At 39.1% G+C, this 24,828-nt stretch overlaps 1 protein-coding gene across 15 annotated transcripts in view; it reads right to left on the reverse strand.

Moving 5' to 3' along the window:
• LPP (LIM domain containing preferred translocation partner in lipoma) overlaps positions 1-24,828 on the reverse strand; it is a 652,084-nt gene that overhangs the window by 138,761 nt on the left and 488,495 nt on the right. For all 15 annotated transcript variants that reach the window (XM_059163155.1, XM_059163153.1, XM_059163152.1 and 12 more), the window contains one exon: positions 18,264-18,390. In XM_059163155.1, coding sequence (XP_059019138.1) covers positions 18,264-18,390 — 127 coding nt within the window. The remainder of the gene's footprint in view (positions 1-18,263; positions 18,391-24,828) is intronic.

The following is a 24,828-nucleotide window of genomic DNA, read 5'->3' on the forward strand; positions in this document are numbered from 1 at the left end:
CACCCAAGTGCCCCCCTCAAAGGCAGTTTTGAGGACTAACCAATAAAACTGTCCAAAGCTGAATGTCAGAAGGACCCAGGTTCTGCAAAAAGATACGTAATGATTAGCCGAATCCTGGTGATGTTACTGTCACTCTCTGGTTCTCAATTTTCATTATATGAAAACTGATCAGTAATTCCCAAGCTTTTTTTCCCCCTTTCCATCATACCTGGGGAATCTGGCACACTCCATCAGCTAAATTTCTCAGCCTGATTCCTCAGTAGAGGTGGGCTTCAAGTTATTTCAGAACCACAGTGCATATACAAGGTAGGTGTGTACAGGCACAGTGATAAAGTTCCCTCAGGTGATTCTACGTCTTTGAGTTGAGAACAGGAAACTCCCTCCTGGCCATTTCGGCAAGAAAATAATCTATTATTTGATAATTATATGAATGAGCAGTAAGAATGGCATAGAAAGGATGGTAATGTAAAGCTCAGTTTAGGGGCGCCTGGGTGGCTCAGTGGGTTAAGCCGCTGCCTTCGGCTCGGGTCATGGTCTCAGGGTCCTGGGATCGAGTCCCGCATCGGGCTCTCTGCTCAGCAGGGAGCCTGCTTCCTCCTCTCTCTCTCTCTGCCTACTTGTGATCTGTCTCTGTCAAATAAATAGATAAAATCTTTAAAAAAAAAAAAAAGCTCAGCTTAACTGCAGAATAAAGTAGCTAGGTGAGAAAAGTAATTACCATTAATGGCAGACACACTGAGCAAACAGAAACAGAGATCAGCTGATGAAGATCTAGGTTGTGTCTCTTACCATCTTATCTGGGTGACCTTGGACAAGGTACTGAACTGCTTACGGTCTAAATGTTCTCATCTATAAAAACCAGATACAAATGCTTCCCTGCAGTGAGAATTAAGTATGATCAGTACTTAGTCAGTACTTGGAGCATAGTCCATACTTAGTACATGAGCACTGTCAACAATGATACGGCCAGTCTGTGCTAGATACACGTAAGTGAATAAGACACGTCCCTGTGTTTAAAGGCTAGCGTTCCACTTCTGGTTTAGAATCTCACATACTCAGCTCTGACATGAAATCTCTTGAACTTCTGTGAATGAAACGAAGATCAGATATTTTAGTGTGTTTTGTATGTACTCAATGACCCCAAAAAACTAGTTTGTATTTTAACATTTTACTTAGAAATTCCAGAAGATCTTATGCATAGCCTTCATCAGAGATTTGTTTCAAGTTTGTGCTCAAACACACAAAGCCCAAGCAATCTACATCATGCTGTTCTAATATCCTCAGTATTACAATAATGTAGTGAGTGTTTTCTGAATGTTAACTGTATGTCAGGCACTGCTGAAAGTAATTTACATGTATTACTATTAACTTATTTAAACCTCAAAAACACTATCATAAATACTATGATAATCATCCCTATTTTGCAAATGAAGAAACTGATGCAAAGAGAGGTGAAATTTGCTCAAGGTCACTGTGGCAAAGTAGAAGTTCAATCCCAGGAAGTCAGATTCCAGACCCCAAGTTGGGGTCTCTCTGCCATGCTGAGTAATGGAAGGATTCCTAGATGGGCTGGCAGGGAAGCTGACTTCCAGGCTTACCTGGGTGTCCATCAATAAGCTACTTCCTAGCTGGAGCAAGGTGTCTCTGCCTAAAGTAAGGGATTGGGTTAAATCTGAGGTCCTCCAGCTTCAAGAATATCAGAATTATTATACTTGTTCAAATATTGATTCTCTTTCTCTCTTTCTCTCTCTCTCCTGTCTGTTACTTTCTAATTCATACTATCCAGCGATCTGAATGACAAGGCTTAATGTCTGAGGGAATCTCCATTTTTCTCTCCTTTAAAAAAAAAAAATTTGGATGCTTTTTTTTTTTTTTTAGCTGCTGTTTTCTTTTGTTTTTCCTGGCATGTGATATGTTGGCAACACAAAGCATTGTGTATACATCTATGTGTTTGTAAATGTTTATGTTTATAGTTGCTGTTTAGGAGAAATAATAATTTATAAAATAAACACAAATGGCAAGAAAATAAAATTAGGCAGACCAGATTTCACCAACAATAGGAACTCCATGATTATATTTGTCACAGTATTTACTGTTACTTCCATCTGTATCACCACTGTAGCATTTACTATTCCCCTTCTCCTGCTTAATTTTCCCTATAGGATATACCACCAGCTGACATGCCACAGATTTGACTTATTTATGTGTTCTCTTTCCTTATTAGAATGGAAGCCCCATACCACAAGCTAACTGAATCAGTCATGTTGTGCCAACACCACCAGTAGTGCCCGCACACAAGGTACTCAGTAAGCATTGATGAATGGAATTCAATTGCTTCCCAATAAGTACCACCTCTAGGAATCAATGGCACATCACTACTGAACTTTTGTTTCCTCACCTCACTCAATAATGATATCCTCCTCAAACCAAGACAGAACCCCCAAAATGAGTCTCAAGTTATCCCTTTCTCTTTCCCCTAAATTATCACAACATGAAGGTCTTGGTTCAAACTCCTATCATTCATTCCTCATAGACTAATGCAAATGACACCTAGACTGAACTCTAGTCACTGAATCCTCCCCTGTTCAACACCCATCCCCCTGGTAGTATTTAGAGTGATCTTTAATCGATGCCTATCAGGTCATGTCATCCCTGTGTTCAAATCCTTCAGAGATTCTCAAGGCTTTCAGGAGAGACTGCACACTCTCTAGTAGCAAAGAAAAAGCCATTTTGATGTGACCACTGGTCATTCTTTGGTCTCATTTCCCCTCCAATTTCTTATTCTCTTGTCATATTGTATTTTTTTTTTTTGCAATTTTTGTACCCATTGGATTGTTTGTCTGAAATGTCCTTAAATTCATGCTTTGCTTGGAAAATTCCACTCACATTCAGTCCCTGTGAGAACATAACATCACCTGTTGGAAAACTGTTCTCACTTTTCAAATCACAGTAAGACATTCTAACCTCTTTCCTTTTGTAGCACTTTACACCGAATTCCAGTAACACACTTACCATACTGTCACTGAGTTATTTGTAAACACATCTGTCTCTATTTTGTAGACTAATGTTGAATGGAAATGCCTAGCACAGTGCCTGGCTTGTAGCAGGACTTCAATAACTATGAAGGAATGAAGGAATAAACAAATATCATAAATTTCTGATCCAGAAATCTTCCTCCTCTTCACTTAAAGCAGGTATATAAATGAACTCAGATCCCAAACCCTTAGCAACAACAAAAAGTTTAGAATTTTTCTAGTCTTACCTAAACACGTCTCGTGGCCTGTCTAGGGAATCTCTTGACTTCACAAAAATAATGGCAATGCTATAGGTATTGCTTCCATACATATCTTCTTATGTGATCTCCAAATGAAAATGCACCTTGAGCTTAATGTATCCATGAGAATGTTGCTAGGACAGTCAAATTCTCGATGGCAGCCGGACGCACACACCTGAGCTGTTATTTCCCTGATCTGCCAGAGAGGAACTGGAAGCAACAGTATCTCCACACCACCTGTGACCAGAGATGTAGAGCATGGGAGATTCCAGGAGAGCAGGATGTGGGGTAGATTGTTCCCAAGGTTGTTTCAGAAGCACAGAAAGTTTTCTTTAGAATCAGGGTGTCACAACAGCTGCCTGAAGACACCACACATCCAAAATTAGGAGTGGGAACTAAGTCGAAGAATCAGTTAATCAGTGTCTGGCTTCCTGAACCACCTTAATGAAATAAAATGCCCAAATTCACAGATACACTGACACTCCTGTTGATGGCCTAAAATAGCATCAACTTCCGACTGAGCGAGCCAATTGCTAGCTATTGCACTGAACTCTTTTGACTGATGATATATCAATAGGGTGACCTTATTTTCAAGATGAGCTCCCTTTTCCCTGCTCTTTCTCATTTCCACTTTGGCAGTGAGACTGGACTTAGCCTTTTTCTAAGGCTCACTGGACTAGAAGATGCCAGTGCAGATGGATTGATAAAAATTATGTCATTAATCCTACATGTGAATGAAGGCAGCACAAGATTGGGATGAAGAGTTGGGAGAAGGAGGTTTGTGGATGTAGAGATCACTAAAATCACAGGAATCAGGTTTCAGGTTCAAGAGAGAACAGAGGAATATAGCTGTAGATCAAAGTGCTGCTACCGTAAACAGCATTACATTTGGTACTCGTCTTACATCATCTGGACTAAGTGGCACAGCTGGGCACTATTACTTTTATGGGAGAGCCAAAACAGTGTCCCTGCAGACATCTGGTGTGGTGCAAACAGAGTGGTGGTGCACCTGGATTTCCACCCCCTGCCTCATCAGTAGTGAGATCTTTCAATCAGAGGAAATCGTATCATACCAAAAAAAATCCTCCAAGAGAAGCAGGAGGAGTAATAAAATGGAATGTGTCAATAAATCCACATGATGAGTACGGATTCTGTGGGCCCAATCTTCTACCAGAACTTTTGCAAACTGTAGTCACAGGCAATTTATCTGGGGGTTCAGAACTGGGCTCTAGGTTCAAACTGCAACTTCCCAAATCACCAGACTCTGGGATAATTATTTAACTTCTCTTTGTTTCAATTTCCTCATGGTTAAAGAACAGTACCTACATTGTAGGGTTATAGTCAACAAGTATGAGTAATGCACACAAAACTTTCAGTATATAGTAAGTGATCAGCATGTGATTATCTTATTTTCAATGGAGCATTAGTAGGAATATTTGGGATCAAGGTTAGAGAATCTTCATTGCAAGTCAAAGTTTTGCCAGAGTGGCAGAGAGAGATCTAAGGATTCATAAGTTCTACCTCCTTATTTTGCTTCTTGGGCAGAGCAAGATAAGGAAGATATGGCCTCTCCTCTTTGTGATCTTATGGTAAAGTAGGTGACACAGACTCATATAAATATATATATATATATATATATATATATGATGTATGTATATATGCATGTATATATGAATGATATGTATATTACATAGCATACATGACATGTGTATGTATACACACACATGAGAAATCAAGGCTACAAAAGTTATGAATAAAACATAATGTTAATGAGAATTAGAAAAAAATCAATTCTCACTTAGGAACTGAAGACCACATCCTAGGATAGTCTATAGTGACTCTCTACAAAACCCATTAAAAAATTGTAAAAAGCTACATTTGCAAGAAAAGTAACTTATATACTTGGATCCTGGACTCCAGTAGGACAAAACCTTAATTTTTTCTTTAAATAATCATATCAACAATTCAAGTAAGTTAAATTCAAGGAAGCAGCAATTCCACCGCGGCCAAATTTCTGTTGCTTTGCTTCTCCCTGGTCCCCACTGCCTAACAAAAGGACAGAGGGACAGAAAGTGGTCCATGCTTGTCTAGTCTCTGATTGGCCCCTAACTGTTCAAGAGAGATCACTAGATTTCTGAATGGTTTGGGCAAAAACTGCTGACAGGTCCTAAACTCTCTTGATTAAAATATTTTAACCAAGGCAGGAAAAGAAAGGCAATTTCAAGCAGACTATAGACAAAGAAAAATTAACCTGGTTTTCTACTACCTGCAATCCTCAGCCTGGTAGTAAGGCACTCTTTGTTCTGCTAAAAACACACTCTGTATCGATTATGCTGACACTGACAGTAAAGCTGTGTGGTGGTTAGTTTTCTTTAATTTCTTTTCTTCACATCTCAGATGAGAAAGTGGGTTATGATTCATCTTGCACAATCTGAGTCAAAATTCATTTTTGTCTCTTTTCAATTAGTTCCTCTGCATTCCACATTAAAAAGCAAGAGTAGTTTGCTCAGCAAATGAGGACACTGTGGTAGGTCTTTGTGTGTTGCTTTCTCACACACAAATGAAAAACATTTTCTGTATCTTTTAATGATATTCCATTAACAAGAGAGCACCATCAGAAAACACAGCATGCTAATTCAAAGAGAGACAAATACTAACATTAAAAATTCAGAGAGCTTGATTATTACACACTAATCATAAATGGCATAAATCAAGCCAGATACTGCACTGGGAAACAATGTTAACAGCTCTTAAATTTTTGATCTGTCATAGTTTAGAATGCATTTTTACTTGATCCTTATAATACATATATAAAATAGGAATAATGATCGTCTTTAATTGGTTAAATAAGTGAAACTCAGAAAGGTTAAGAGTTTAAATAAAATTGAGCAATTACATTTAACCTCTTAACCTTTCCGAGAGAAAGCCTAAATAAAGGACTTGGTTCCATCTCTTAACCTGTCCTTGGATAAGCTGGTTTCTTTGACAAGATGATAACTCTAAGCTTAAAACTGCCAAAATAAGGTTTTAAATAATGTGTACCAATATGTTCTAAAGCACACTGGACATGTCAAATGTCATACAGAGAAGATACAGAACTTACACTCAGATTTCCTGACTCAAAGTCCAGAGCTTGTTTCCTGGTGCCATGTAACAGAAGATGAACTCTTCATTTTTGTAAGAGTGCTGTATTATCTACACTGAAGACCACTATAACATTGATGGTTACCAATATTAATTTCACTTACATATGCCAACTAACATTAGTGAACATTACAGACTCAGGAAAATCCTTAAATAGCAATGCTAGAGTACCCACCTCAGAAAAGAGTATTTCTTATGTTCTATAATCCTGTTTTATTTTTATTAACTTTCATTTAAAGCTACTGTAAATGCAGTGAACCTTCTCATCAACTTTAAGAAATGAGGAACAGTACTGAGCAGAGTATAAAATGGTCTGGAAAATATAATTCTTGAGCACATTTTCCAATTCTTCTGTGAAATGCTGAATTGAGCAATGTTGTAATTTTATAAAGGACAGCTGTTTTTCTATCCACCTATGTTTTAATGATGTCTTGGAGGACAATACATGAGAAGTATTAGAGGCAAAAAACAAAAAACAAACAAACAAAAACCATAAGGGGCTGAAGGAATCCCTATAAATCATGTAGTCTGATCTCCTAATATAAAAGATGAGTCCCCTGGAAACTGGGCTGGACTAGGATGTCACAGCAAGTCAACAGGATAATGTTAGGCCCAGATTCTGGCCTCTGAATGCTGGATTCTTGGCTCCTTACACAACTAAACTGCTTCTCGTGATAACATAATGACTCTGGGTGCAAAAATATTGTTTATTTTGTAAAAGTCAACTCAGTGGGTGACCTTGAGGCAATTATGTCACCATGGTGTTCTATCAATTTGTCTTCTTGTTGAATTACATCCACATTTCTCAGTACTTTGAACATTACAGGGTTCATGGATGAACATTTTAAAATTAAAATATGATATTTAACTTAATGTATTTTAAGGAGAAAAACAGCACATATTTCAACCCATAAGATCAAATTATGGATACTATTGATATGGATGAAGACAAAGTAGGCTAAAAAGTTAATTTGAGTAAAATATTAGGTAAATAATAGTACAGATAGTTCATGTATACAGTAAAAATTATAACGGTGTCTCCCATTATCACAGAATGGGAGCCCCGAAGCTATACGATTTCTATGTGTCTCTCTAATTTTGCCATGATCCTAAGGCTAAATTGGAGAGAAAGGGAGGCAGTGGAGGTTAATAGCCATTTTCTAGTACCTCCAGCCTACTGCATCCTCTTAGCCTCCTTCAACAAGTCACTCCTGCACAGTGTTTCTGTTTTCTCACCGAAATTTAACACATGCTGCTCATTTATAGGTAGCAGTGGAGTTGAGTCTAGGATTCAGACAGATTGAAGGTTTGATGGTTAGAGAGCCAGCTGAGGTCTGAGCTCAGAGCTGTGCAATCCTGTAACAAATTGGGGAGAATTTAATATAACATGACTGACATTGGAGTCAGTTAGGAAGAGAATTGGAGTAAGATCATTAATTTGGACCTACTTCTGGGTCTTCCCAGTTTACTGGCCTTGGATATTTTGTTTGTTTTTCTTTAAAAGGATTCAACTGTCTTTGCTGAGAATTCAAGCCATTCAAGTTGCCAACTAGGCTACTCCCTCACAATAGGTCTCTCTTCATGTGAACTCCTGTGATATTTAATCTGTCCCAGGTCAACTGGTAATAGTGGGAAAAGCCCCTGAACCTGGATGAAGAACAATGTATTTTCTACTGCCAGTCATAAAATTGGTTCACCATTAAAGCCCTTGGTGCTATAGGATTTAACAATGCTTTCTTGGCCATTATGTTACATTGTATTATTTCCCATAGTGTACACTACAATGATTGGAGTATAGTAGGCACTCAATAAATATTTGTAGATGACTGAATACATTCAATTAAAAGTACAATAGATGCCTACACCAAATAGAACTCCACAGATGTTCAAACAATGGCTTTGCTGACAGTCAATTAATTAGCCCTTCTGACAAATCTAATGTCACTTCAAAGTCTGGAAGGAGATCATTATCTGTGTGTTTTAGAGAAAGTTGTGGGGAAAGAGCAGGTGAGGGGGAAGAAGGATGGTTTGGGCAGTAAAGCGAGCAGAGTTCAGAGCTATCTGTATTTGCGTGTTTAAGATCAGAACATGCATAATTAGCACCTGTAGGCTCAGGGCTCAACTCTAGCCACACAGTTCAGCACACAACCATAAACAACCTATGAATTGGAACTTTTTTTGGGTCACACAATGTGTCCTCCCGCCAGCTCATTCTCTCCCAGAATGCCAAGTCTGCTGTCAGTTATTAGACCAAAAAAAAAAAAAAAAAAAAAAAAAAAAGTTTCATTATGAAGTGGGAATCTCTTTTCTAGATTTCATTCTCTGATGAAGGGAATGATGATCTCAATGTAACTGAATGAGTGGGTGTCTGCTGTTGATATAAAGACCATATGAAACAGCCATCTGGGTGGTGGTTCACAGCCTGGAAGGGTCTAGTTGAAGTGAACGACCTTTCACAGCTGGTTGCTATGGAAAACATACATAAACATGGGGTAAGGATGGTTTCTATCAATGAAATGCCCTGCTCATCTGACCCAATTAGATTAGAATAGCAGAAAATTGAGGAGTTAAGAGATTGGCCTGGGAACCAAAGATGATGAACTCCACAGTGGGAAATCAGGTAAATGTGATTTAGAACTTAGAACATCTCAGTCATGTAACCCATCAACTGACCAATTTCAGTCCTTAATTCTCATAAAAATACATGCAAAAGAGGTCAAGTTCAAGGGTGTCAATTTAATTTTCACTAAAGTTCAAGGAATGTAGCAACCATATCTCACTCTACATATTTAAGTGATTTAAAAAACATACCAAAAAAAGGAGCAAAAAGTCTGAATTATAATCCATGGCACTATAACTAACTAGTTTGCAACTTAGAAAATTCACTCATTTCCTCATCTCTAAAATTCAGGGGATTTTCCTTCGATATTCTCTGAGTCTCTCCAGCTCTAACCTTTTATGATCCCATAAGGTGCTAAATAAATGTCTGTTAAATGAATGAAGTATTTTCCCTCTGTAGTTTACTTTATACCATGTCCTGCCACAGGGAATACCCAATGTCTACTCACAATTTTCATTTATATGTTTACTAGTTAATTAAACAAATATTATGTATCTTCTATCAGTCAGATAGAAGGTGTTCTAGAGGTGAAGATAGGGTCATAGCAGTGAATGAAAACAAAACTATTACTTCAGTCAGACTTTCATTCTAGTGGGGAAAATAGACATGGGATACTACAAATAAGAAATGTGATGAAGTGCGTTGGGGGAAACTGGAGGGGGAGACAAACCATGAGAGACTGTGGACTCTGAGGAACTAACTGAGGGTTTTGGAAGGAAGAGGGGTGGGAAGTTGAGGGAGCCAGGTGGTTGGTACTGTGGAGGGCAGGTATTGCATGGAGCACTGGGTGTGGTGCATAAACAATGAATTCTGGAACACTGAGAAGAAATTAAGGAAATATATATAAATTTAAAAAATTGATGAAAATGAGAAATTAAAGATATTGGGAATCTCTTCATTAACTTTGTATTTAAAAATCAAGGAGCTCAGGACAGTATATGCACATAGGTCCTAGTAAGTCATTGATTTTATTTTATCATTTTTAAGGGTAATGCATATTTCACTCAAGTTTGAATAAAGTATATCCAGGAGTGGGTTCACAAAAATGTCTGGGAAACCCACTTCCTCACCTTTGTGAATAGGCCTGCCATCCCTCTTCCCACCAGCAGAGACTAGTTTCTATTCTTTATTCAGAAAGGAACTTTTGGCCCTAGAGTTTAAAACACTTCCAGCTGTATGACCTTGAGTGAGTCATTTGGACTTCAGTTTTCTGGAAAATGAAACATTGTTGTAGATAGTTTCTACGATTAAATTCTTTATGACACTATAAGTCTAGGTTCCCAAATCAATGCTTAAAAATACACTATATAGCCAAATTAATTAAAAATTAACGTGTGCTAAGATGGAACACATAAATGCTTAGGATTATTTATTTAGTGTTGTAAACATATATTGCCCCAAGCAAACACCTTACCAGAAATCACCACCACAAAAGGAAATATATCAACTATATCTCATTAACTAGAAAACATTCTATTCCCACGACCCACAGATACCTTAAAGAAAGAGCTGGAAAGAAACAAAACCGAGAAATCCATTTTTTCCCAGATCAATATAACCTTTTCTCTAAGCTACTCATTTTCTAATTTTTCTTCCATTGTGGTTTTTGGGGTTTTTAATTAATTAGGTCATTTTTTTTTTTTCTCCTGGGGAAATAAGATGCTTAAGGCCTCAGGTTCCATCTGTACTCAAGGCAACTATCCACCTGGAGTCACTTCCCAGTTTGTAATTGACAGGAGCACTTCGAAATTATTTTCTTGACACAAAATAATAACAACAAAGAAAAAAAAATTACCTAGCACCTCTCAGTTGAGACCCCCTCAGCGCTTTTCAAACCAGACACTGTTCCTTGTACTGATGGAAAAGGTAAAGCACAGAGCACGTTCACGGACCGGCCTCCCAGTTCATGACTATCTAGCAACCCCGCAGGAAGAGTGTGCTGGGGGAGAAAGGGAGCAAGATCTGGGGTAGGAGGTCTGGGCCTCAGTGCAATGCTGCTGCTTCGAGGAGCTGTGCTTCTGGGATCTCTGATTTGTAGGGATGGGTGGTGGCCCTGGAGAATGGGAGTCCCTTCATTCCTCAGATCCTGTGTGTCTTCACGTGCCAAATGGGGAAAAAATACTGTATTTTGGAGGGCTGCTGTCTAGCTCATATGATATTACAAGTATGAAAGTACTTTACAAAACCTTATCTAGATGTCAGTTGTAATCACCTCATAGAAATGACAATCTGGGGGCAGAATAAGAAATTGGATGCAGGAGGTTGATTCCTGGGCCAGTTTAGATGCCCACGTCACTGAATGTCAGAGTAGGACAGTACTTTCCAAATCCAATCTCATCATCCAGGGGACTCCTGAACACCTATCATCACTTCCTCCATGGGGGGCTATAGGGCTTGGACCTAGACCCTTCCAAGAACTTGTCTCTGTCTGCTCAAAACATTAATTCATCATACTGAAGGCAAATTCGCTGGCTTCCCCACACTTGCCTTGCTTTTGTTGCTAACTTTGGAGGCGTGAATATCAAGTTTAATTCTTTTGCACATAGCAGTCTTCCAGCAGCACCAGGGCTCCAGGTTTCTTTCCTCCACACCTTCAACTGTACCTCAAAGAGTGGTCTGCAGCTCCCTAAGCATCATTGTCCAAGTCCCCCACGCATGCTCACTTATCAACCGGTCTTACATAGTATCGATAAACGGACTACCAATCCTCTTTGACAGGGGCACTCTGTTTCTACTCAGGGACATTCACTAGACCTCCATGTTGCTCTCAACTGAGAAGATACATAGCACCAAGCATGGTGAGTTAGCTTGATTAATGAAGGAATGACAGCACATGCCAACCCGTGCCTTTCTTCTCTTGAGGCATAATTACCACATGCCAGGCCCCCACTGCCTCCTATGTTCCACTTCTGTCCTACTATCCTAGTTCCCCCAGAACAAACTTCTGGATTTATGAAAATTTACCACTATACCTCAATAACAATAGTCAGAGAGAAACAACAACAACAAAAATTCTTAGACAAATGCCAAGTTCTGTGAAGAGAATTTACCTAGTGCTGCTCTAAAGGCATTGGGATTCTTCAAATAGCTCCCTAAACAATTTTGAGACTCACACACTTCAGTTTTTTTAAAAGAAGGAATAAGACAACACTATGTAAGCAATGCCAAGATAATTACAGCCTTGTGTTTAAAAATAAGCTGGTAGATATTTTCATTCTATCCTCAGATATATTACAGTTCTCATTTCCACAGATACTATATTCCAATGGTCTTATTTTAGGTATTAGGGTCTGCACAGCCAGAACACCATTATTTTCGGGGAGAACTATGGATAGAGGGATAGACATGGAACTTCTCTTACATAAACATATTTTGTCTTTCAAAATGAAAGAAAGCACAATACTTAGAGGCTCGGGTGTGTCAACCAATAGGGAAAGTTCTTGGATTAATTCAAAAGATGTGGCAAAAATATCTAGAGACATACTTGACCTTCTATTACATTTCCCCCCTTATAACTGTCGGAAAAATATAAGCTCCAATCAGGACAACTAGCCCTGTAAGCTCCCGAATATTCTGGCAATGGTACCTTTCTCCCCATTCATCTTAATAGCTAATTTTAAAATTCTCCCTCTCATTTTAAGTTCTGAAGTTTCCCCTAACCTAAAATAATTCATAGTTCATCACCTCTTGTTCTTTCTATACATCTATCCTTGGAACTGAGAATCTCCTTGAGTATAAACACACTTTCCTAGGTGCCCAGGGAAACAGAGTGCTTAGATTTGGGCCAAAGGCCCACTGCCTGATTACTGAAACACATGAGAATATTCTACCTTCAATTTTCTTGTATGTTTCCTTTCTTCTCCCTATAGGGTAGTGTTTTGAGGCCCATTCAAGGACCCTATTACCCATGGAGAAAATACTTAAGAATCTTCTATAGCCCAATCACATAAGCCAAAACAGATGGAAAATGTTCAGAGCACGAGAGAATTTTGACTTTCCTTTAAAGATACGGACTTATCCATCTGCTGCATTATGGGTTCATTCCTTGTGGTATTTATCTAATACTGCAATGCAACAATCCCTGATTTTGATGAAGATGGAAGAGTATAGAACACTAAAACTAACACCATTTTAGAAGAAGCCATTAAAAAAATAACCAGCTGAGACTCAGTTGAAGGTTCCTGCTTGTAATATTTATCAGGAACTGAGTTAAGAAAATGAGATGTGCTGTAATTAGAGCAATTTGCCTTCTGCAAGGTCAACAGAAGGGCTGGTCGCTAACACCATTGACAGGAAGGTATTGGGTGTGCTGTATTAAAGTATGTATCTAAGCCATGGCAAAAAGGTCACGCTCAAAACAAAACAAAAAAACCCAAAAACCAAAAACCAAAAACCAAAAAACTCACACTCAGTGCCCCATCAGTTAATTTAGGTTCTATACACACTTAAAATATATTGCCAGAGACACTGACGTTCCAGCTACACAACTCATGGCCCTGGCACAGATGGTCTCTCACTTGAACGTCATGACATCGGGAAGGAAAGCATGACAAGAGGCAGGATAATCAGCTATTGACAGGTGCAGGAACAACATACGCCGTTCTATAATGGTAATGAATCAGCACGGATTTGAGATGAGAAGAATGAGTCCACATGCTGAAGCTTATTAACTATGTACCCTTGAACAAGTCATTCAGCCTCTCTGAATCTGTTTCCTCACCGAAAAATGAAGACATCATCACCAGACCTGTCATTCAAACTATGAATAGAGCTTTAGATCAGTATCAGCTCCTATCATCACCATCCTAATGACTATCATCTCATCAGCAGTAGTAAAGGTATGTGTCCAGTACGAAACAAGGAAACACACACAGGAGAGGGAAATGTCAATGATCCATTGTAATCATTAAAAGATTCTGGTTTGGAAGGCACAGGAATCTAATTCTCTCTACTTTTCCCACCCAAGAAAGAAGTCTTAAAAGAATTCATTTGTGAGGCTTCAATACATTTTTGAGGAAGAAAGGTGTCCTGGGTAGCTGTGTAATAATGGCATCTCTAGCTGTTTTAAAGATTGATTTATTTATCTGACAGACAGAGATCACAAGTAGGCAGATAGGCAGGCAGAGAGAGAGAGGAAGGGAAGCAGGTTCCCCGCTGAGCAGAGAGCCTGATGCAGGGCTTGATCTCAGGGCCCTGAGATGATGACCTGAGCCAAAGGCCGAGGCTTTAACCTACAGAGCCACCCAGGTGTGGCATCTCTAGCTGTTTTAATCTAAAGTGATTCAGCCCTCCCCACAATATCCATATCTGCATCAGTATCTTTATGTGTAGATCTACCGATCAATCTATCACCTATCAAGTAAGTTGCAGATATCATGACACATCTCCTTAAACTTCAGTACATTGCTCCTAAAAATAAGGATATCATTTTGTATAACCACAATGTATAATCACAATACCATACTCAAGAAATTAACACTGATGTATTATCAAATATATAGCTCATATTCAAATTTCTCTAACCTTGCCTCAAATAGTTAATGGGGTTTTTTTTTTTTTTCAACCACAATCCAATCAGGACTCCTACCTTATTCTCCAATTTTATTTCCCAAAATTTGTTCCTTCCCACATTGGTGATTCACTTTAATGATTTTATTCTGTATCATGTTAAAATTTCCCTTGTCAGAAATGATATCACTTCCTTACCATCATTCCTCTATTCTCTATTCTCTATTCCTCTAGATCTTCCAAATCTCCATTAGCGTACTTTTTTTTTTTTTAAAGATTTTATTTATTTACTTGACAGAGAGAGATCACAAGTAGGCAGAGAGTCAGGCAGAGAGAGAGGAGGAAGCAGGCGCCCTGCTGAGCAAAGAAACTGACCTGGGGCTCGATCCCAGGACCCTGGGATCATGACCTGAGCCAAAGGCAGAGACTTTAACCCACTGAGCCACCCAGGTGCCCCTCTATTGGCGTACTTTTAAAGACTTAACTCAAAGGCTAACCATTCCATAAACATATTTCCATTTCTTCCTGGGAATGTCTATTTTCCTTTTTCTGAATTCTCGATGAACTTTGGCTGAAATTTGATTAAGTCACTTGTCACTTCCAGTCTTGTGTTAGGATTAAAGATCATCGCTCTGTATATATTCTCTATTGGGCTATAGGAATCTTCAAGGTAAGATCCATGTCTAGCCAAATGCCTCTAACACTTAGCAGAGAATTTTGTACATTATAGGCACTTAGATATTTTCCACCTAAAGTAAATTTTCCTTAAATAATCCTGGTCTCAATTCATACTTTGTTCATTCTATCTACTCCAAAGAGAATACTTTCTTCTATCTTCTGTGTATCCAAAGCTGATCTCCTCCATAAAAGGTTTCCTAATTATCCAGCTTAAACTTTTGGAGATGACAGATATGTTTACTACCTGGATTGTGGTGGAGCAATACAAATGTATATACATCTCTAAACCCACCAAGTTATGGACACTGATTATATGCTTATGTCTTTTGTATATCTCAATAAAGCTGGGGAAAAAAATTTTAGAAGAAAAAAAGTATAGAACGAAGTCTGGATTCTAATCAAGTCCTACAATTTATTAGCTGTTGATGCTGGGCACATTACCTAAACATTTCAGTGCTTCAATTTCCTAATATGGAAATAATAATAGCCTTTATAGGATTATACATTTTCTATAAAGATGAAATAGATTAATTCCTATAAAGTACGTAGAATACCAATGCCACATTGTAAGTACTCAATAAACATTAATCATTATTCCACAATCTCTCTCATAGTTCATAATCCTTATTTGGCAATTATTATTTACCAATTGGTGACATATGTTCTATTTTTGTGATGAACTTAGGTTTAAATCAGGTATTTTTAATGGGTTTCTAATAGGCATATCTAATTTTCTTAAATAAAGCATGGGATAACTTTGATTTTTGAGGATATTCTATATGCCAAGAGCTTGGCTAAGTGCTTTCTATAAATACTTCACCCAAGACTCAAAATAACAGTATGAACTAGTGGTTATTTTAATAGTATAGATAAAGCAAAAACAAAAGCAAAGATTGAGAGAGCGTAACCAAATTGTTCAAGTTGTATAAGCTAGTAACTATTAGAGCTAGGATAGTTCTTGAAGGCCAAGATAATATTTAATTTATATCTGTTTCCCAGAAGGTTTAATACATATTCATCAACACAATTACTCTCCATGTTCAATTTTCCTTATTGCTATGTATTTAGTTGCTATGATATTTGAGGCATATATACTTGTTACATCAGTTTGCAATTTATTTATTTATTTATTTACTTACTTACTTATTTTTTAAAGATTTTATTTATTTATTTGACAGAGAGATAGCACAGGTAAGCAGAGCAGCAGGCAGAGGGAGAGAAAAAAGCAGGCTCTCTGCTGAGCAGAGAGCCCGATGTGGGACTCGATCCCAGGACCCTGGAATCATGACTTGAGCCAAAGGCAGCTGCTTAACCAACTGAGCCACCCAGGAGCCCTGCTTTTTATTTTTAATATGCTTTAGTACTGTCACCTTATTTTTTGCTTTTAACATGCTCTTTTAGAAAGTTTACCTAAGATTCCAATATAAAACTTTGCCCTACATCAGTAACAAGAGCATGGTACACTTTTAGTATATTTTAATAGGACTAGAGACCTTAAAAAAAATATTCTCCATGCATTCCTCCTATCAATTTGTGTTTAGCTTTGAGCTTTGTTGTATGTGGTTGGAGTAATGCTGTTCCTACGGAAAATTACTAGTGTTGAAAGAAATTCTAGAAAACATTTGCTCCACACTTCTGATTTACTAAGGTGAGAAATGGGGCTCAAGCAGATGGGGAAAATTTCACTATTGCTTAGCCAATCAAAGGCACAGGAAGGGCCAGAACCAGAATTCTTTATTTCCACCATTGACTTACACCTATATACAAATCAGTGCCAAATTTTTCATATCTTATACCATTCCATTTATGGTGTGGCTTTGGACCAGTGTCTCAGTTCACCTGTTATTACACATTCCCAAATAGGGAGCAAGGGGAAGACATGAAAATAGTAAATGTGTGAAGAAGTGAAAACCTGTGTATGTTTCCACCTCTGTGCCTTTGCTTCTGCTCCCCCCACAAATGAAATCTCCTTTCCTTACATGTCTTTAAAGTGATACTACTCAAACTATGGTCCTTGGGTGGGGAATCTAAGAAATGTTTGTCACCCTCCATTGAGACAGAGTACAAAAAGAGAGGGAGTATTTAGGAAAGAATGTAACACTTTAATAGGGTAATTGATTCTTATTCAATCTCATAGTGGTAAAACGTGGCCTTCCATTTTGTATTCTCTTTATTTCACTTTCTTAGTAATTGATTTTAATTGTGCTCTCTACAAATACTGGCCTCCAACAGACTGAGGAGGAAATAGTTTCCATCATAGAAAATTTGGGAGGCACTAATATGAAAGGCCCAGGTTTAGGTACCACCAGTTTCTTTATAAGGCATTCCTGACGCTCCTGATGAAAAGAGCTTTTAAAATTTTATAATATCTCACATAAGCCTCTCTTATGCCTCTTACAGCTTCCTACCAAGATTAGTAATTACTCGTGTGTTTTTCTTATCTTTTCTGAATAATTACAACCTCCCTGAAGACAGGTTATGTGTCCGTAGCACCTTGGAAATTGCATATAGTTCATCAATCCACATTATCCTGATGGACTGGATGGGATAACCGTTCATAATTATTCACAGATTTGGAGAAGGGAGAAGGTTGAAAAAAACAAAAACAAAAACACAACAGGAACATCTTTTCCTAAACTCGCAGAGGGAAATAATTGAGAGTGCAGAATTTAGACACTATCCACTTCCACATTTTGTATATAAATATTTAGACGAGTGAGGAACCTGAACACATACAGAAACCCTATTTCTGCCTAAGGAGAAGCTTAGAAGTTGTCAAAAATTCATTTTAAAATCAAATTTGTATCTCAAGAAACTGCACAGTAGTATCCTTGCACTTTCAGTATGAGCGAAACAGATACCCCATTTATGGCAGTCTCACAAAACCATTTCCAGAACACTCCGTCGTGTGCAGAAGCACACCAACTCCAATGCATCCATACTCAAATCCTTTACCCGTGGAACTGATAGTACTCCTAATTAGTAATTAAGAAAACCAGAAGACATTTACTTCAGGAGTCAGCTTTAAACTCCACTCACCAAAGTATTCATCTGCAGGTGGATTTTCCATGTCATACAGCATCTTCTTGGTCAGGTGTTCGAGTTCATCTTCAGGACGGAATGAGGGGGGAACAGCTGGAGGCCCCATGGAACCTGTTTGTCCACCCTAAAAGGCAGAGGACACATAGTTCTTTACATACAATCAAGACGATCATATAGTATTTGCATTGTAGACAAAAAAGTACTGGACGTGGCTATTAAGAGATTCGCGTTTAACAATCAGTTTCATCAGTTCTTTAGTGTCTGACCTGGGACACACCATTTTATAAGATCCACTTGTCTTATCCAGATGAGTTATCCACTGGGCTTTGGAAATCCATGTTTACAACAGTAGGGCTTCATTTCATTCAACAGTTGCTAAGTTGTCACTGCGTACCAGTTGTATATTTATAAAAACAATATACACAGAGGCCCCCCTCCCACTTATGGAGTTTATGGTCAAGGGAGAGATTCATGTTCATCAATAATTAAAGATAAAGCAACTACAGAACATGCACAACTAGGGTACATAAAGGGACCTCTCCTGTAGACTGAAAGGAAGAATTCCAGAGGAGAGGCCAGTACAGAGTAGGACATACTCAACTAATGGGCAAGAAACTTACAGGTAGAAGTTTTTCACATTCAGGTGAGAAAAAGGCCAGATGGCATAAGGAGCTCCTCACAGCTGTATATTTCTGTACCACATATAAAGCTTGAGAGAGGAGATGAGATGGGTCTAATGGGGAACAGGGATGCAGAAAGTGAATGACCCTGTGTTCCATTTAACGAGGTTGGGAAGTTTCTTCCCTTAGTACTACAAACAGCCACGTACCAAATGGAGAGGGTACATCAGTAGCACCGATCCTGGGGTGGTGTTAAAGAGGTAGACGACCAAGAATTAGAGCCAGGTCACGGTATCAAGTGACAGGGGAAAGATTACTTGAGATGTTCAACCAAGAATCCAAAGTAGGTAGAGAAAGAAGGAAGGCCAGATGCCAGATATAAGATTTTGCAGTATGTAAACAAGTGGAAATTTAAAATTCTATTTCCCGGGCGCCTGGGTGGCTCAGTGGGTTAAAGCCTCTGCCTTAGGCTCAGGTCATGATCTCAGGGTCCTGGGATCCAGCCCTGCATCGGGCTCTCTGCTCAGCAGGGAGTCTGCTTCCCTTCCCCTCTCTCTGCCTGCCTCTCTGTCTACTTGTAATCTCAGTCAAATAAATAAATAAATATCCTTAAAAAATAAAATAAAATTCTATTTCCATTTGCCTATATTATAACTTTGGCCATATCCAGTATCACACCCCAGCATCTTTAATCAAAGTGTTTGTAACAAAAACTTATGAAAAGTTAAGAAATAGTGACATCCCAATAGCTGATGGGGAGAGCTGAGACTGAGAATGTTCTTCCCTTGATGTTTATGCATTCTTAAGAGTCCCTCCTTTCATTAAGGGTTTACAAGAATCAGTTCACCAGAACCTGAAGCTGCACATTCATTCACCTGTTATCCTCACTATCGCAAATGTGTTCTTAGATGTGAAAATCCTGTAAGGTATAAATCCCTGTGCAAATGTTTCTTCCTTACTATGAACACTTATTTCAACAAGTCCAAAATACATATTAATTATTTGTGTGATGTCTGAGGCATAAAATGCCTTCTAAACATATGTGAAGTTGTTAATTGGCACCTACCTGGGCCTCTTCTCTGGTTATTTTCCAATTTTTTAGGTTTTTAAAAACATGGATAGAAAGTTGGAATACAGACATACAGATGGCCAAAAAGGCTAAGAATTTTTTATGTTGGTTACTAATCTAACCAACATAATCTAACCTGGGATTTTATTTCACTGTTGGACAATTTGGATTGGAGAATGGACAGCAGTGAGCAAACTATGACATGTGGCCAGTGACAGAGACTAAAAGTAGAGCTGTATGCCAGAATCTCTTATTCATTGTGAGATAAGGAAATCTGACACCCCAAAAGATCAGGGCCAGGCTAGTTATGATAAACCCAGCATAGGAGCCCATCCCAGACTCACTTAATTCAGTAAACATTAAATGTTACATGGAAGGCCTTCTCTAAAGTACAAATAACATTTGAACATTGGATGAGTGGTTTGCTAGTAATATTAAACTTTCAATGGCTCAGATGTTATCTGCTTTTAGGACAATTTTGCTGAAATCATAAAATTGTATGACCAAGGCCAGTCACAGGAACTTTATTGGGAAAAAAAAAAAAAAAAAAAAAAAGGAACCAAAAGTAACAGTGTAACTATCTGTCCATGGATAAGAGGTCACTTAAATGGACAATGATAGATACATACAATAGAAAGTGAACAGGTTTTAAGAGAACACTGTAAGTTTACCACTACAAGTACAAAAAAGATGGCGTAGCCATGCTATCAAAGGTACAGATCCAGTGATAGGATAGGAAATCTAAATGATGGCCCCAGTTTTGAAAAATAAGTAGAGCTTAATTATGTATCATTCAATATACAGGTAGGGAAGAAAGTCTGAAAGGACATGTACTCCCATGTTAAAGGGAGGCTTTGTTGGGTTTGGAATGCTGAGAGCCTTTTAATTTCTAAGTTTGTGTTTCTTTTACAGTATTTAATTTGACTTTTGCAATCCACGAAATATAACTTTTCAAATGTAATTAATTCAAGTGACAAAGGTAGTCTGGGTACTAGCAAAGCCCTGGAATGGGCTAACCCAGGTCAAGGCAGAGCTCTAAGAGGAGCAAAAGGCCAAAGGTGGGACACAGTTGGGTGTGGACGTGGGGAAAAATGCAAGTGGTTCTGTTTAAGGCTGAAGAGGTGAGAAAAAGGAAGGGTCCGCTCCTGACTGCCATGCCATCCCGGGCATAGGTCTTCTCTGTGGGCCAGGGGCTCTAGGCCCTGTGAGAGACCACAGGAAACTGAAAATCTGATGTGCTCAACAACCTTTTGGCAGAGACTGGCATTCATAAAAATGCACATCAAATTTACCTACATTTTCAGAAAACCCACGGGCTACAGGGACACCTCTAAAGACCCTCAGGGAAGAACGCCCAGACAACAGAAATCTCAATGGGGATTTTCAGCAGGGAGGTGCGCTCAACAGATTAGAAAGTTGTCTTTGGAGGGTCTGTGCTATGGTGAGTGCTGTGAAGTGTGTAAACCTGGAGATTCACAGACATGTACCCCTGGGGATAAAAATATATTATATGTATATAAAAAATAAAAAACTAAACAACAACAACAACAAAAGAAAGTTGTCTTTGGAGTAGAGGGAGGATGGGAGCACCAAGAGACTGGAAGCGGGTGGGAAGCTTATCCTGAAACATTTGTGGCCAGAGAGTGAAGGGGCAGACTGTGCAGCAGTGGCAAGATAGCTGCAGACAGAGGTTTAACTCTGGCAATGGCTTGGAGTCCTTGTGGGAGCTAGTGAACTCTTTGTCACTTCTGGATTCCTTCTATAAAATGGGCTTGTCCACGCTACCTCAGTCGTTGTAAGGATTAAAATCAGAGAGTTTGTGGGGCGCCTGATTGGCTCAGTGGGCTATGCGCCTGACTCTCCATTTCAGCTTAGATCACGATCTCAGGGTCTTGAGATCAAGCTCCGTGTGGGGCTCCATGCTCTGTGGGAAGTTTGCGTTGTGACTCTCTCTCTCGCCTTCCCTCTGATCCCACCCCCCCTCCATGTAAGGCTCTCATTCTCTCTCTAAAATAGGTAAATAAATCTTAAAAAAAAAAAAATAGAATTAGAGAGCTTGCATCTCATGCTATAGGAGCTTAACTACTTTCTCAAACCAAGGTAACAAAGGGACTCTCTTTGGATCCCCAACCCACTGCTGAGGGAGGGGATAATCCCAGTTCAGGTGACAGAACTGAAGACAAGGGTGGAAAAATGACCTACATCTTGTTTTCTAGACTTGCAATAAGGAGAGGAACTTGAGCCCCAAATAGGTGGCCATCTGACTCCAAATGCCATGCGTATTTTCCAACCAAACATTGTTTCCCATGGAGAAAGTGGAGACTTGTATTAAAGATTACCTGTCATAGTAATGGCACTGACTGTTTTAATTTAAATCAACAACTATTAAAGAAACGCTGATCGTTCCTGCTCCCAGTGTTAGGGCAGACCCTCAGTGAATGGACATGGCTTCTCATGGTCTGGGCTTCTAGTATCTGCTTCGCTCTTAAACCAACAAAGGCAGCAAGAAGGCCAGGTCTGTCCTCTGCCAGAAATTTGGATTCTACCCTTAGCACTTACGTTACAAGCATAGGTCCTTCTTTCGAAGTACTTAGACTATTAGGACTTAACAGATTTTAAGACAAATATATCCTTCCTTTTATTCTCCAAATACGTCCTATTTGCTTGCAATACAGCTTCTGGAATAACCCATTTGGAAAGGTGCATTTTTATTCTTTTACATTCCAATCCCATATAAATGCTAACCTTGGATTTCTGGGTTTTCTTATGTGGAAAGATCCCAAGAGAACATCTCTTCTAGAGTTTGTGAACGCTATTTGGCACAGAACTCCTCCCACCCCGCCCCCTAGCCTCTGCCCCCAAACAGTGCACAAAACTGAACATCCCTGGAAAACATATTGGAAAAACACGGGGTCCTCAACGTCCGCATGTCTCCTCTCCCATGAAGGAAGACGCAGCCCCTGCCTTTTCTCTGAAGTTCAAGTCCTTTAAGAACTTCAGGGCTTTTCTCCCTGGGGTGAAGAGACCCCTCTTCATTTCTCTTTCTCAGTAGTGCTAAGGGCGCCACACGTCCTAAGAAAAGGGAGCAACCGTCCAATGTATCTTTTAAACAAGTAGCTTCCAGCATTGTGTCTGGGTAATAGAACATGATTGAAAATTTGTGGGGTGGGGGCTGGGAAGGGATGTGCTGCATTATTTTGTTTGTTTGTTCTTCAAACGCAGAGATGTGCAGAGGACCAGCAGGGTAGCTCCCGTGGCATCATCATAATTCCTTGCATTTCTGTGTTGCTTTGCAGGGTGACAGTTTTCATAGCAACAGCCCCATGTAGTAAGTAATCCTACTTTAGGGGGATTAAGGTGAGGCCCAGAGAGGCAAAGTGAGCAATCTGGCATCTAGGACAAGTCCTGAAAATCGGTGGAGTCCTGACAGCCACTGGCTGTGCCGAGTTGGCATGTCCCTGTGACTCTGTGCTGGCTCTCAGTGCCTGGGGCTATGCACGCCCTTCTACACCACTCTTCTGTAATGACTTGGATTTTTTTCAGAGTAAAGGTTTACTGCTAAACAGTGAAACGAAAGTCCTGCAAAGCAAATATAAACAAAGCCTCTAGCCTTTTCTAAGAAAAAAAAAAACATTCTTCTAAGTATCAATATTAATCACTAATATGTATGTTCTTTGAAATGCCTGAAACTTCTGGAAGGGGCAAAACACATCGTATGACCTATGGATGAGTTACTGAGATATGAATTTCAGAAGATGACTTCAAAATTCTCCTAAACATGTATTTCCTAAGAAATCACCGAGTGCCAGGCACTATCATGATAAGTTCAAATTATTCTGGATCCCTTCCTCCCCCCACTGACAAGGCACAGTTTAGGAAGAAAGAGATGCAGAAATAGAAAAGCACAATGAAGTGTAAATACTAAAACAGGGATGAATTTGGTGATCTGAGATGGGAGAAGGCTATCAGTAAGGATATTACCTCTTAGTTGGATCTTGAAGGGTAAGTTGGATTTCAATGAATGAAAGAGAGAGAGAGAGAGACAGAAAGAGAGAGAAGACAAGATATTCCAAGAACATGTGTAAAAGAACATGAACATTAGAAAAAAAAATGTTAAGAAACAGGGGAGGAACAGAGCTAGATGAGGCTAGAGAAATGACCTAGGGTCCATGTCAAGACTGTTGTAAGCAACACAGAGTTATCAGGAGATTTAAAACTGGGTGTTCACTCTATTAATGTCACATTATTGAAATATACATACTGGCAACGTCTTCAAACACCAAGTCTAATGATGCCTTAAAAAAGTGCAACCAGACAGCACAATACTTCTGAGAAATTTAATGGCTAATATGCTTAAGGTGTCTCATAGTTACTAAGTGAGGCAGAGACCACTAACAGCTCTCCAAAATCGACTTCCTTCTCTTTCTGGGCACACAGCTGGATTCCATCTTCCACCCTTCCCTGCAGTTAGATGTGGCCATAGGAGGCACAAGAAAGGAGGAATATACCCCATGGAGAGCTAGCCCCTGACCAAGCTGGCCAACCTCACATTGCTATACAAGTGAGACTGGTAAGAAACATGCTCAAAGGTTAATGGTTGATGGCAGAGTGGTTTATATTCCTTTTCTTTTTATTTTCCTATATGTGCCTCTTTTTATAGTAAAAATTTTTCCCCTTAGATAGGGGAAAAAAAACCAACAACACTTTTTTTTCTTCTTGACACAAAAGTGTCAGAAAATGGAAAATGTCCAAGCATCTGCAACTGGTTCCTCTCTGTCATGGTTCTTTTCCTGCTAGCAGCCCAGCTTATAATATTCTGGGGAAGGCTTATTATGAATACTGTAGCCAGATTTGGATCTAGTCCCTGGTAAAA

The sequence above is a fragment of the Mustela lutreola genome, chromosome 2, assembly GCF_030435805.1.
Source record: "Mustela lutreola isolate mMusLut2 chromosome 2, mMusLut2.pri, whole genome shotgun sequence".
NCBI lineage: Eukaryota > Metazoa > Chordata > Mammalia > Carnivora > Mustelidae > Mustela > Mustela lutreola.